Consider the following 14,556-nt stretch of genomic DNA (forward strand, 5'->3'; position numbering starts at 1 on the left):
AATTACTGTTTTTAGAGTGATTATAAACAAAATTAAAGGGTTTATTATAGATATAAGAGTTTATTAATATTTCTTAACATTTCAATAATTATTTTTAAAATGCTAACAAACCATGTGAACATAAGCTAGAATATCAAACTCTATAAATTAACTTACATGCGAATGGGATTAATAAACATTTTAATAGTTCTAATTGATTGTTCCATCTTAGTTTAATTTGTTCATGAAAATTTGGTTCAGGAATACTTTTAATACATTCTCTATTTCGATTCATGTACTTATTAGATTCTTTTGGTTCATTTCCCACGTTCGTATATGAATTATCTTTATTTATGTATGAGCATTAGCATTTTTATGTTATATAAAGGTTTGTTTAATGTTGTTATGAGATGTGGGAGACACACTCAGTATACACTTAGGCTATAGTGATTGGTCATTACCCTTGGAGGTAGGAGAACTTCTTCTCTCCGAACTACGTCAAAATTCTCCTGTATCCACGTAAGTTGTTGTGTATTTTTATTCAATTATGTTCGTGAGTGTCATGGATATTTCTTCAACTTCCGCTACAACGATTGGTATCAAAATATTTTAATTGTGACATTTGGGGTATTGTGAGAGACTTAACCACGAGACACGTTCACACTCACCATCAATTGTCAGAAAATAAGGTCAGAAAATAAGTTTCTCATTGCAACTTTGTTTATTTGTTCTTGAAAATATGATTTTCAAAAATTGTGCTTATATCTATCCATTCAGATTTTTATTTTTGTGTCTAAACTTGTTTTGAGTGGCAATATCGTTCCCTACTAAATCATAGTATGGATCGAGGATTTCGAGTTCTAATTTTGAAATGGTTGCTTCTACTAAATAACCTATTGAGCACGTAGCGGGATCATCTTAAGGACTTAGAGTCGGTGGAGCAAAGCCTCAAAAATGAAAGAGTATAGAAATCTAAGTCATTTGCAAGGAACAAACCACGAAGTGAAATTCGAAAACCTACCAGGTTTGATGATACGATAGCGTACGCTCTCCCTATGATTCATGAAGTTCCCAACCACTACAAAGATGATATTCAAAATCAAAATAGCTTACATAACATGAGGCTACGACGGAAGAGATAGGTTTGAGTTGTGGTTAAAGGCAATGCTAAGAAGGAAGAGATTTATTATTTTTTCAAATGGGGTAAAGCATTCTTCCTTTCATATTTGGTTGGTTTTGGTTGCTCAAGTTAATCTTGTGCTCCAACTAGCTGCAGCGATAACAGCCTCCGCTAGGATCCATATGTACCCTTATATCTCAAGAGAGGACTGCTACTATACTGACACTGACTCAGTTGTGCTTGGTCACCCACTACCTAATGAAGAGATTTCATCTTCTGTCACAACTCGATGCAAAAAAATGTTTTCTTGCATAAAAATTTAGAAGAATAAATATATATGGACAATTAATTAGCTTTCGAGTAGTTGGGCAACAATATTTAGTATGCAGGTTGAAGAAATCTTTGTATGGGCTAAAACAATCTCCTCACCAATGGTACAAGAGGTTTGATCACTTCATGGTGGAGCAGAGGTGTAGAGGTATACTCAGAGCCAATTTGATCATTATGTGTACTTTCAGTGCCTTGATGATGATCTATTTATCTATTTGGTCTTGTATGTTGATGTCATGTCGATTACTTCCAAGAGGCAAGTGGAGATTGATAAACGTCACTCCACTACTAGTTATTCGTTGACTATGGCTACTGGACCTATTTGTTGGTGCTTAATTTGCATACTACTATTGCATTGTTTACAACCCAAGTAGAGTATAAGGTAGTCATTTAAACTTGCTATTTGGATGAATGGTTTGATTAATGACTTGGTATTTCTTAAGAACACCTAGAGGTATTTGTGATAGCCGTAGTTCTATTTGTTTGTCGAATAACTAATGTTTGATTTCATTTTGTTCGAATAATTTCTATTGAAGGGAGACATTCATCTATTGAAAATTGAAACGAGTGATAACCTTGCGAATATATTGACAAAGGTAGTTGCTCGTGAAAAGTTATAACATTGCTTGTATCTACTAACATTAGATTGGGGTGATAAATTTAATAAAGATAAGTGGATAAGATTGCAGAAGTAAGATATTAAGTACTATGTGAAAAATGATTTATGTCTAGCCAGTACCATGCTTCAAAAGAAACTGTCACTGGTGGGAACTCGGAGGATTCAAGTGGCAGGGGTGGGTGCCTCCACTCAGGAAGAGGTCCGGCGACAAGTAGAGGGCCTGCTTTCATCACTGTTTCCAAGAGCTTGCCTTTTTCAGGCCATGGCTTCTCTGGAACCAATTCTACTACGACCTGCGATTGTGCTTGTGGCGGCGAAGCTGTAGCGAACTGTGGTGGCGGAATTGGATCAATGGCAAGAGACAATACAATGCTTTCTTCGCAATCCGACAAGGAGAAGCCATTGTTGGAATCTATTTCTTTCCTTGATTCATCTTCAATGCTGGAAATTACCGAATGAGGACCTATTCGGTGCTGAAGGAAAAGCTTCTCAATTTATAACTTCTAGATCTTTTCATTTGCTTCTACTACAGCCACTGACCTTTGCACGAGCCAACTCTCTGTCCAGAGTTTTCCTTTCCTCATTCATCTCCTGAATTTTGCGCTGATAATCTCTCACAACATTCGAGCAGCCACACCACGCAACAATGACAGCCTCCTCCAGCTCCCTCACAGTTTGCGTTAACTTTTCAGCCTCTGCAATTTTTTGTCGGCGCATCTTGTCCAAGATTTTGTTTTCTTCCTGACAAATCTCTATCTGTTTCATTAACTCTTGATTTTTGTTCGGTAAATCCTCCATCATAGAGGTCTTGGCCATGACACTTTGAACAGTCCTCTTAGCATCAACCAAAGTCGCTTCCTTTGATTTGGTTAGATGATCCAGTGCTTTGTTGTCATCTTGAAGCTTTGCAATCTCCTGTCTTGCAAGCTTGGGCTCAGCCTCCAAAGCTTTGTTGTCATCTTGAAGCTTTACAAATCGTTCATGTGGAGTGAATAGGTGTATCTTGTACTGTGAGTTTGTATAAGACTCGATCACAAAAAAATTGATCTCTCTTTATAAATCTATTGTTTCATAAGATGATCAAATACGACTCATTCTTAGTCTTGAATGAGTTATGAACAACTGTATGTGAGAGTTTGTCCTTTGATTTGCATGGGTGAGAATGACTATTATAGTCGATTCAATATGTCAACCATTTTGGATATTTGTCCAAATAGATAGTTGGAAAAATAATTTCACGTGATCAAATTCACTCATTCGCATGTAGGGTAAGTAATTTAGTAGTTATAAGTGTTGATTTTAAAACTTGAACAACGGGCCTCCCCCTCTCACCAGTCCAAGAAGAACTTGTTTTTAAGAATAAATCATAAACAAATTGTTCATCAAGAATCAAAGGCATTTAAGGTGTAAAATGGACTTTTGACCTAATTGTAATTACGAATACTTGCCTATAATGATTATATCAGTAGATACAACTTATTCTATAAAGAGTGTATAACTTTATCCTACACAGAGTGTATAACTTTATGTTTATAATAGAGCGACTTATAGTTTAATTAATTAATTTTGTGTCACTAGTATATAATCCATAATGTGTCATTACTCGTTTTGAAAGGTCCAAATTAATATTTAATATATTAGAGGTAAGAAATATAAAAATAAAAGTATATTTAATGTTAAATGTTCAAATTAATTTAATATATTTGATATATTAAATATGGAAATATTCTCAAAGTCCCCTCTTTTAAGGTAGCCCACTCGAGCCTTCTTAGGTAGATTAGAGACATGTCAAAACTTTCTTCGAATATTTTTTTAACCATCAGAAATTTCTCCATATTTTGTTTAATATAAGTTTCTTTAACCTTTAGTTATGTTTAATTCTAAATAAAATCAAAATTGATTCAAATGTTTCTACTGTGCAAATGAAACGTCAATTCCTAACACCTTAATCACAGATCGTTAGGCTGAACCCTCATAGTATTCTATTGATATATGAAATGAGTGATATGACGTAGAAACAATTAGAGGTTTGTCAGCTTATCCTTAATTGAGAATCATCGAAGCAAGGTCATGAGTGGTTTCAAATGATGAGTTGATAGATGATCTCCAAGGAACTAGATTATTATGATAAATGATGAGCTCCAAAGAGATCAAGAAACGACAAACTCCAAGAAACTAGAGAGGTTGAGTCCTAAAGGACTAACCTTGGATAATTGATAATAGCTAAAATAAGGAACTAGCTAGATTATTTTGAGAATTCGAAAAAATATCTTGAGCATGTTACGATCACAAAATGCACAAGAAAATGAGAGAGAATCTACCCAAGAATCTACCAAAGCTTTAAGTGAGAAAAGAACGAGAGGAAGAGAAGCTTTAGGGAGGTCGAATGGACAAAGGCTCTTCATGTCATCCTTGTCCATCTTCAAAACCATTATTTCGTATATTCGAGGGTCGGGGTGTTCAAAAACCAATCAAAATCGATCGAATCGAACACATCCAAACCTAATTGATTGGTTTGGTCGAATTTTTTTGTGACCTCGATCAAGAGATCACAATTATATAAGAGATCGTGGTACGATTTTTTATATTTTTACAACCCATAGCTTCGGTAGATCGGTTAGCTCCGTTCATCTTCGGCGCAAGAATACTCGATCAGTGAGCTATTATGCACTCGTGATTGAAGAAATATTTATTTTGCACACAAATTTAAGTACATAAGTCGATTTATCCCTTTTCAGTATAGAAAGATGAACCCAAATGGAAGTTCAAGAAAGGCAATTACAACCCCAAATGGAAGTTCAAGAAAGGCAATACAACCCATTATTGATAACAACAACTAAATTTGGAAGGCGGAGGTTTATTATTGTGACATGGAGCTTAAGAATAGTCGCAGATGGAGAAAATAAAGTTGTTGTTGCACTTAACTTCAGCACACCCAATAGATGTTGTGTCCTCCGCCACCAAATTCAGGAAATGCCCGCACTCTTCCTTCACGCACTTCTTTGTTTTGGGGTCATAAAACTCCTTCTCGCTAGCCCAAAACCTCACTGTCAATTCTGCTGTTGTCTTCTCAAATGCTTCTGCTATGTTCTCGGCATAAGGTCCCTCGGAGTGCTCCATCTCGCACGTAGCGATCCTTGTTTTGGCATAATTTAGAGCATAGGTAGCCAAAGTGGTGTTCCAAGACACTGGGCCGACGCCATTCTCGGCTCGGATGGCATTTGTGGCATCGACCCATTCCTTGGGGCTGCTTTCGGCGATCGTTGGAGAGATTTGAGCTAGGATTAGGGCAATTCCGACGATCCAAAGTGCGGGAAGAAAGTCGGAATATGCCATTGTAACGAGTTTTAGTTGAAGGATTGGTGGAGTTGTATTGGTTTGGGACATTCGTGTTTGGTTTAGGGTATTTATATGTTGAGAAGATCACATGTTTGTTGGGATAGAATTACATTAAGAGATAAAAGTGGAGAAACATTCAAATTCCTTAAATTCCTCGAGAAAAAACAAATGCCTAATCTCTTTCCTCAAATTAACTTGGTCCACAATTTTAAATAGATGTAATGCCTATTATTAAATTACTGTTTTTAGAGTGATTATAAACAAAATTAAAGGGTTTATTATAGATATAAGAGTTTATTAATATTTCTTAACATTTCAATAATTATTTTTAAAATGCTAACAAACCATGTGAACATAAGCTAGAATATCAAACTCTATAAATTAACTTACATGCGAATGGGATTAATAAACATTTTAATAGTTCTAATTGATTGTTCCATCTTAGTTTAATTTGTTCATGAAAATTTGGTTCAGGAATACTTTTAATACATTCTCTATTTCGATTCATGTACTTATTAGATTCTTTTGGTTCATTTCCCACGTTCGTATATGAATTATCTTTATTTATGTATGAGCATTAGCATTTTTATGTTATATAAAGGTTTGTTTAATGTTGTTATGAGATGTGGGAGACACACTCAGTATACACTTAGGCTATAGTGATTGGTCATTACCCTTGGAGGTAGGAGAACTTCTTCTCTCCGAACTACGTCAAAATTCTCCTGTATCCACGTAAGTTGTTGTGTATTTTTATTCAATTATGTTCGTGAGTGTCATGGATATTTCTTCAACTTCCGCTACAACGATTGGTATCAAAATATTTTAATTGTGACATTTGGGGTATTGTGAGAGACTTAACCACGAGACACGTTCACACTCACCATCAATTGTCAGAAAATAAGGTCAGAAAATAAGTTTCTCATTGCAACTTTGTTTATTTGTTCTTGAAAATATGATTTTCAAAAATTGTGCTTATATCTATCCATTCAGATTTTTATTTTTGTGTCTAAACTTGTTTTGAGTGGCAATATCGTTCCCTACTAAATCATAGTATGGATCGAGGATTTCGAGTTCTAATTTTGAAATGGTTGCTTCTACTAAATAACCTATTGAGCACGTAGCGGGATCATCTTAAGGACTTAGAGTCGGTGGAGCAAAGCCTCAAAAATGAAAGAGTATAGAAATCTAAGTCATTTGCAAGGAACAAACCACGAAGTGAAATTCGAAAACCTACCAGGTTTGATGATACGATAGCGTACGCTCTCCCTATGATTCATGAAGTTCCCAACCACTACAAAGATGATATTCAAAATCAAAATAGCTTACATAACATGAGGCTACGACGGAAGAGATAGGTTTGAGTTGTGGTTAAAGGCAATGCTAAGAAGGAAGAGATTTATTATTTTTTCAAATGGGGTAAAGCATTCTTCCTTTCATATTTGGTTGGTTTTGGTTGCTCAAGTTAATCTTGTGCTCCAACTAGCTGCAGCGATAACAGCCTCCGCTAGGATCCATATGTACCCTTATATCTCAAGAGAGGACTGCTACTATACTGACACTGACTCAGTTGTGCTTGGTCACCCACTACCTAATGAAGAGATTTCATCTTCTGTCACAACTCGATGCAAAAAAATGTTTTCTTGCATAAAAATTTAGAAGAATAAATATATATGGACAATTAATTAGCTTTCGAGTAGTTGGGCAACAATATTTAGTATGCAGGTTGAAGAAATCTTTGTATGGGCTAAAACAATCTCCTCACCAATGGTACAAGAGGTTTGATCACTTCATGGTGGAGCAGAGGTGTAGAGGTATACTCAGAGCCAATTTGATCATTATGTGTACTTTCAGTGCCTTGATGATGATCTATTTATCTATTTGGTCTTGTATGTTGATGTCATGTCGATTACTTCCAAGAGGCAAGTGGAGAATGATAAACGTCACTCCACTACTAGTTATTCGTTGACTATGGCTACTGGACCTATTTGTTGGTGCTTAATTTGCATACTACTATTGCATTGTTTACAACCCAAGTAGAGTATAAGGTAGTCATTTAAACTTGCTATTTGGATGAATGGTTTGATTAATGACTTGGTATTTCTTAAGAACACCTAGAGGTATTTGTGATAGCCGTAGTTCTATTTGTTTGTCGAATAACTAATGTTTGATTTCATTTTGTTCGAATAATTTCTATTGAAGGGAGACATTCATCTATTGAAAATTGAAACGAGTGATAACCTTGCGAATATATTGACAAAGGTAGTTGCTCGTGAAAAGTTATAACATTGCTTGTATCTACTAACATTAGATTGGGGTGATAAATTTAATAAAGATAAGTGGATAAGATTGCAGAAGTAAGATATTAAGTACTATGTGAAAAATGATTTATGTCTAGCCAGTACCATGCTTCAAAAGAAACTGTCACTGGTGGGAACTCGGAGGATTCAAGTGGCAGGGGTGGGTGCCTCCACTCAGGAAGAGGTCCGGCGACAAGTAGAGGGCCTGCTTTCATCACTGTTTCCAAGAGCTTGCCTTTTTCAGGCCATGGCTTCTCTGGAACCAATTCTACTACGACCTGCGATTGTGCTTGTGGCGGCGAAGCTGTAGCGAACTGTGGTGGCGGAATTGGATCAATGGCAAGAGACAATACAATGCTTTCTTCGCAATCCGACAAGGAGAAGCCATTGTTGGAATCTATTTCTTTCCTTGATTCATCTTCAATGCTGGAAATTACCGAATGAGGACCTATTCGGTGCTGAAGGAAAAGCTTCTCAATTTATAACTTCTAGATCTTTTCATTTGCTTCTACTACAGCCACTGACCTTTGCACGAGCCAACTCTCTGTCCAGAGTTTTCCTTTCCTCATTCATCTCCTGAATTTTGCGCTGATAATCTCTCACAACATTCGAGCAGCCACACCACGCAACAATGACAGCCTCCTCCAGCTCCCTCACAGTTTGCGTTAACTTTTCAGCCTCTGCAATTTTTTGTCGGCGCATCTTGTCCAAGATTTTGTTTTCTTCCTGACAAATCTCTATCTGTTTCATTAACTCTTGATTTTTGTTCGGTAAATCCTCCATCATAGAGGTCTTGGCCATGACACTTTGAACAGTCCTCTTAGCATCAACCAAAGTCGCTTCCTTTGATTTGGTTAGATGATCCAGTGCTTTGTTGTCATCTTGAAGCTTTGCAATCTCCTGTCTTGCAAGCTTGGGCTCAGCCTCCAAAGCTTTGTTGTCATCTTGAAGCTTTACAAATCGTTCATGTGGAGTGAATAGGTGTATCTTGTACTGTGAGTTTGTATAAGACTCGATCACAAAAAAATTGATCTCTCTTTATAAATCTATTGTTTCATAAGATGATCAAATACGACTCATTCTTAGTCTTGAATGAGTTATGAACAACTGTATGTGAGAGTTTGTCCTTTGATTTGCATGGGTGAGAATGACTATTATAGTCGATTCAATATGTCAACCATTTTGGATATTTGTCCAAATAGATAGTTGGAAAAATAATTTCACGTGATCAAATTCACTCATTCGCATGTAGGGTAAGTAATTTAGTAGTTATAAGTGTTGATTTTAAAACTTGAACAACGGGCCTCCCCCTCTCACCAGTCCAAGAAGAACTTGTTTTTAAGAATAAATCATAAACAAATTGTTCATCAAGAATCAAAGGCATTTAAGGTGTAAAATGGACTTTTGACCTAATTGTAATTACGAATACTTGCCTATAATGATTATATCAGTAGATACAACTTATTCTATAAAGAGTGTATAACTTTATCCTACACAGAGTGTATAACTTTATGTTTATAATAGAGCGACTTATAGTTTAATTAATTAATTTTGTGTCACTAGTATATAATCCATAATGTGTCATTACTCGTTTTGAAAGGTCCAAATTAATATTTAATATATTAGAGGTAAGAAATATAAAAATAAAAGTATATTTAATGTTAAATGTTCAAATTAATTTAATATATTTGATATATTAAATATGGAAATATTCTCAAAGTCCCCTCTTTTAAGGTAGCCCACTCGAGCCTTCTTAGGTAGATTAGAGACATGTCAAAACTTTCTTCGAATATTTTTTTAACCATCAGAAATTTCTCCATATTTTGTTTAATATAAGTTTCTTTAACCTTTAGTTATGTTTAATTCTAAATAAAATCAAAATTGATTCAAATGTTTCTACTGTGCAAATGAAACGTCAATTCCTAACACCTTAATCACAGATCGTTAGGCTGAACCCTCATAGTATTCTATTGATATATGAAATGAGTGATATGACGTAGAAACAATTAGAGGTTTGTCAGCTTATCCTTAATTGAGAATCATCGAAGCAAGGTCATGAGTGGTTTCAAATGATGAGTTGATAGATGATCTCCAAGGAACTAGATTATTATGATAAATGATGAGCTCCAAAGAGATCAAGAAACGACAAACTCCAAGAAACTAGAGAGGTTGAGTCCTAAAGGACTAACCTTGGATAATTGATAATAGCTAAAATAAGGAACTAGCTAGATTATTTTGAGAATTCGAAAAAATATCTTGAGCATGTTACGATCACAAAATGCACAAGAAAATGAGAGAGAATCTACCCAAGAATCTACCAAAGCTTTAAGTGAGAAAAGAACGAGAGGAAGAGAAGCTTTAGGGAGGTCGAATGGACAAAGGCTCTTCATGTCATCCTTGTCCATCTTCAAAACCATTATTTCGTATATTCGAGGGTCGGGGTGTTCAAAAACCAATCAAAATCGATCGAATCGAACACATCCAAACCTAATTGATTGGTTTGGTCGAATTTTTTTGTGACCTCGATCAAGAGATCACAATTATATAAGAGATCGTGGTACGATTTTTTATATTTTTACAACCCATAGCTTCGGTAGATCGGTTAGCTCCGTTCATCTTCGGCGCAAGAATACTCGATCAGTGAGCTATTATGCACTCGTGATTGAAGAAATATTTATTTTGCACACAAATTTAAGTACATAAGTCGATTTATCCCTTTTCAGTATAGAAAGATGAACCCAAATGGAAGTTCAAGAAAGGCAATACAACCCCAAATGGAAGTTCAAGAAAGGCAATACAACCCATTATTGATAACAACAACTAAATTTGGAAGGCCGAGGTTTCTTATTGTGACATGGAGCTTAAGAATAGTCGCAGATGGAGAAAATAAAGTTGTTGTTGCACTTAACTTCAGCACACCCAATAGATGTTGTGTCCTCCGCCACCAAATTCAGGAAATGCCCGCACTCTTCCTTCACGCACTTCTTTGTTTTGGGGTCATAAAACTCCTTCTCGCTAGCCCAAAACCTCACTGTCAATTCTGCTGTTGTCTTCTCAAATGCTTCTGCTATGTTCTCGGCATAAGGTCCCTCGGAGTGCTCCATCTCGCACGTAGCGATCCTTGTTTTGGCATAATTTAGAGCATAGGTAGCCAAAGTGGTGTTCCAAGACACTGGGCCGACGCCATTCTCGGCTCGGATGGCATTTGTGGCATCGACCCATTCCTTGGGGCTGCTTTCGGCGATCGTTGGAGAGATTTGAGCTAGGATTAGGGCAATTCCGACGATCCAAAGTGCGGGAAGAAAGTCGGAATATGCCATTGTAACGAGTTTTAGTTGAAGGATTGGTGGGGTTGTATTGGTTTGGGACATTCGTGTTTGGTTTAGGGTATTTATATGTTGAGAAGATCACATGTTTGTTGGGATAGAATTACATTAAGAGATAAAAGTGGAGAAACATTCAAATTCCTTAAATTCCTCGAGAAAAAACAAATGCCTAATCTCTTTCCTCAAATTAACTTGGTCCACAATTTTAAATAGATGTAATGCCTATTATTAAATTACTGTTTTTAGAGTGATTATAAACAAAATTAAAGGGTTTATTATAGATATAAGAGTTTATTAATATTTCTTAACATTTCAATAATTATTTTTAAAATGCTAACAAACCAGGTGAACATAAGCTAGAATATCAAACTCTATAAATTAACATACATTGTACTATTTGTGGTGAATGGGATTAATAAACATTTTAATAGTTCTAATTGATTGTTCCATCTTAGTTTAATTTGTTCATGAAAATTTGGTTCAGGAATACTTTTAATACATTCTCTATTTCGATTCATGTACTTATTAGATTCATTTGGTTCATCTCCCACGTTCGTATATGAATTATTTTTATTTATGTATGAGCATTAGCATTTTTATGTTATATAAAGGTTTGTTTAATGTTGTTATGAGATGTGGGAGACACACTCCTATCCACTTAGGCTATAGTGATTGGTCATTACCTTTGGAGGTAGGAGAACTTCTTCTCTCCGAACCACTTCAAAATACTCCTGTATCCACGTAAGTTGTTGTGTATTTTTATTCAATTATGTTCGTGAGTGTCATGGATATTTCTTCAACTTCCGCTACAACGATTGGTATCAGAATATTTTAATTGTGACATTTGGGGTATTGTGAGAGACTTAACCACGAGACACGTTCACACTCACCATCAATTGTCAGAAAATAAGTTTCTCATTGCAACTTTGTTTATTTGTTCTTGAAAATATGATTTTCAAAAATTGTGCTTATATCTATCCATTCAGATTTTTATTTTTGTGTCTAAACTTGTTTTGAGTGGCAATATCGTTCCCTACTAAATCATAGTATGGATCGAGGATTTCGAGTTCTAATTTTGAAATGGTTGCTTCTACTAAATAACCTATTGAGCACGTAGCGGGATCATCTTAAGGACTTAGAGTCGGTGGAGCAAAGCCTCAAAAATGAAAGAGTATAGAAATCTAAGTCATTTGCAAGGAACAAACCACGAAGTGAAATTCGAAAACCTACCAGGTTTGACGATACGATAGCGTACGCTCTCCCTATGATTCATGAAGTTCCCAACCACTACATAGATGATATTCAAAATCAAAATAGCTTACATAACAAGAGGCTACGACGGAAGAGATAGGTTTGACTTGTGGTTAAAGGCAATGCTAAGAAGGAAGAGATTTATTATTTTTTCACATGGGGTAAAGCATTCTTCCTTTCATATTTGGTTGGTTTTGGTTGCTCAAGTTAATCTTGTGCTCCAACTAGCTGCAGCGATAACAGCCTCCGCTAGGATCCATATGTACCCTTATATCTCAAGAGAGGACTGCTACTATACTGACACTGACTCAGTTGTGCTTGGTCACCCACTACCTAATGAAGAGATTTCATCTTCTGTCACAACTCGATGCAAAAAAATGTTTTCTTGCATAAAAATTTAGAAGAATAAATATATATGGACAATTAATTAGCTTTCGAGTAGTTGGGCAACAATATTTAGTATGCAGGTTGAAGAAATCTTTGTATGGGCTAAAACAATCTCCTCACCAATGGTACAAGAGGTTTGATCACTTCATGGTGGAGCAGAGGTGTAGAGGTATACTCATAGCCAATTTGATCATTACGTGTACTTTCAGTGCTTTGATGATGATCTATTTATCTATTTGGTCTTGTATGTTGATGTCATGTCGATTACTTCCAAGAGGCAAGTGGAGATTGATAAACGTCATTCCACTCCTAGTTATTCGTTGACTATGGCTACTGGACCTATTTGTTGGTGCTTAATTTGCATACTACTATTGCATTGTTTACAACCCAAGTAGAGTATAAGGTAGTCATTTAAACTTGCTATTTGGATGAATGGTTTGATTAATGACTTGGTATTTCTTAAGAACACCTAGAGGTATTTGTGATAGCCGTAGTTCTATTTGTTTGTCGAATAACTAAATCTATCCGGCTCTCACCAAGCATATTAATGTTTGATTTCATTTTGTTCGAATAATTGCTATCGAAGGAAGACATTCATTTATTGAAAATTGAAACGGGTGATAACCTTGCGAATATATTGATAAAGGTAGTTCTTGTGAAAAGTTCCAACATTGCTTGGATCTACTAACATTAGATTGGCCGACTAACATTAGATTGGCCGATAAATTTAATAAAGATAAGTTGATAAGTTTGCAGAAGTAACATATTAAGTACCGTGTGAAAAATTATTTATTTCTAGCTAGTACCATGCTTCAAAAGAAACTGTCACTGGTGGGAACTCGGAGGATTCAAGTGGCAGGGATGGGTGCCTCCACTCAGGAAGAGGTCCGGCGACAAGTAGAGGGCCTGCTTTCATCACTGTTTCCAAGAGCTTGCCTTTTTCAGGCAATGGCTTCTCTGGAACCAATTCTACTACGACCTGCGATTGTGATTGTGGCGGCGAAGCTGTAGCGAACTGTGGTGGCGGAATTGGATCAATGGCAAGAGACAATACAATGCTTTCTTCGCAATCCGACAAGGAGAAGCCATTGTTGGAATCTATTTCTTTCCTTGATTCATCTTCAATGCTGGAAATTACCGAATGAGGACCTATTCGGTGCTGAAGGAAAAGCTTCTCAATTTATAACTTCTAGATCTTTTCATTTGCTTCTACTACAGCCACTGACCTTTGCACGAGCCAACTCTCTGTCCAGAGTTTTCCTTTCCTCGTTCATCTCCTGAATTTTGCGCTGATAATCTCTCACAACATTCGAGCAGCCACACCACGCAACAATGACAGCCTCCTCCAGCTCCCTCACAGTTTGCGTTAATTTTTCAGCCTCTGCAATTTTTTGTCGGCGCATCTTGTCCAAGATTTTGTTTTCTTCCTGACAAATCTCTATCTGTTTCATTAACTCTTGATTTTTGTTCGGTAAATCATCCATCATAGAGGTCTTGGCCATGACACTTTGAACAGTCCTCTTAGCATCAACCAAAGTCGCTTCCTTTGATTTGGTTAGATGATCCAGTGCTTTGTTGTCATCTTGAAGCTTTGCAATCTCCTGTCTTGCAAGCTTGGGCTCAGCCTCCAAAGCTTTGTTGTCATCTTGAAGCTTTACAAATCGTTCATGTGGAGTGAATAGGTGTATCTTGTACTGTGAGTTTGTATAAGACTCGATCACAAAAAATTTGATCTCTCTTTATAAATCTATTAATTGAGAAGATTAATGTTTCATAAGATGATCAAATACGACTCATTCTTAGTCTTGAATGAGTTATGAACAACTGTATGTGAGAGTTTGTCCTTTGATTTGCATGGGTGAGAATGACTTTTGTAGTCGATTCAATATGCCAACCATTTTGGATATT

General features: G+C 36.1%; 2 protein-coding genes across 2 annotated transcripts; both read right to left on the minus strand.

The window, feature by feature from the left end:
• Positions 1-4,880: 4,880 nt before the first annotated feature.
• LOC111471020 (basic form of pathogenesis-related protein 1-like) lies at positions 4,881-5,401 on the minus strand. Its single transcript, XM_023116698.1, has one exon. It carries the CDS (start codon positions 5,382-5,384, stop codon positions 4,926-4,928), a length of 459 nt encoding a protein of 152 aa, XP_022972466.1. The 5' UTR covers positions 5,385-5,401; the 3' UTR covers positions 4,881-4,925.
• A 5,143-nt stretch (positions 5,402-10,544) lies between these two features.
• Positions 10,545-11,037, minus strand: LOC111471021 (basic form of pathogenesis-related protein 1-like). The gene has a single exon (XM_023116699.1). It carries the CDS (start codon positions 11,002-11,004, stop codon positions 10,546-10,548), a length of 459 nt encoding a protein of 152 aa, XP_022972467.1. The 5' UTR covers positions 11,005-11,037; the 3' UTR covers position 10,545.
• Between the last annotated feature and the right edge of the window lie 3,519 nt (positions 11,038-14,556).

The sequence above is a fragment of the Cucurbita maxima genome, unplaced genomic scaffold (genome assembly GCF_002738345.1).
Source record: "Cucurbita maxima cultivar Rimu unplaced genomic scaffold, Cmax_1.0 Cma_Scf00048, whole genome shotgun sequence".
Lineage (NCBI taxonomy): Eukaryota > Viridiplantae > Streptophyta > Magnoliopsida > Cucurbitales > Cucurbitaceae > Cucurbita > Cucurbita maxima.

What these genes read in the sequence shown, in the direction of transcription:
- LOC111471020 (XM_023116698.1), bottom strand. Translation starts at nt 5,384, where the DNA reads ATGGCATATTCCGACTTTCTTCCCGCACTTTGGATCGTCGGAATTGCC.
- LOC111471021 (XM_023116699.1), bottom strand. Translation starts at nt 11,004, where the DNA reads ATGGCATATTCCGACTTTCTTCCCGCACTTTGGATCGTCGGAATTGCC.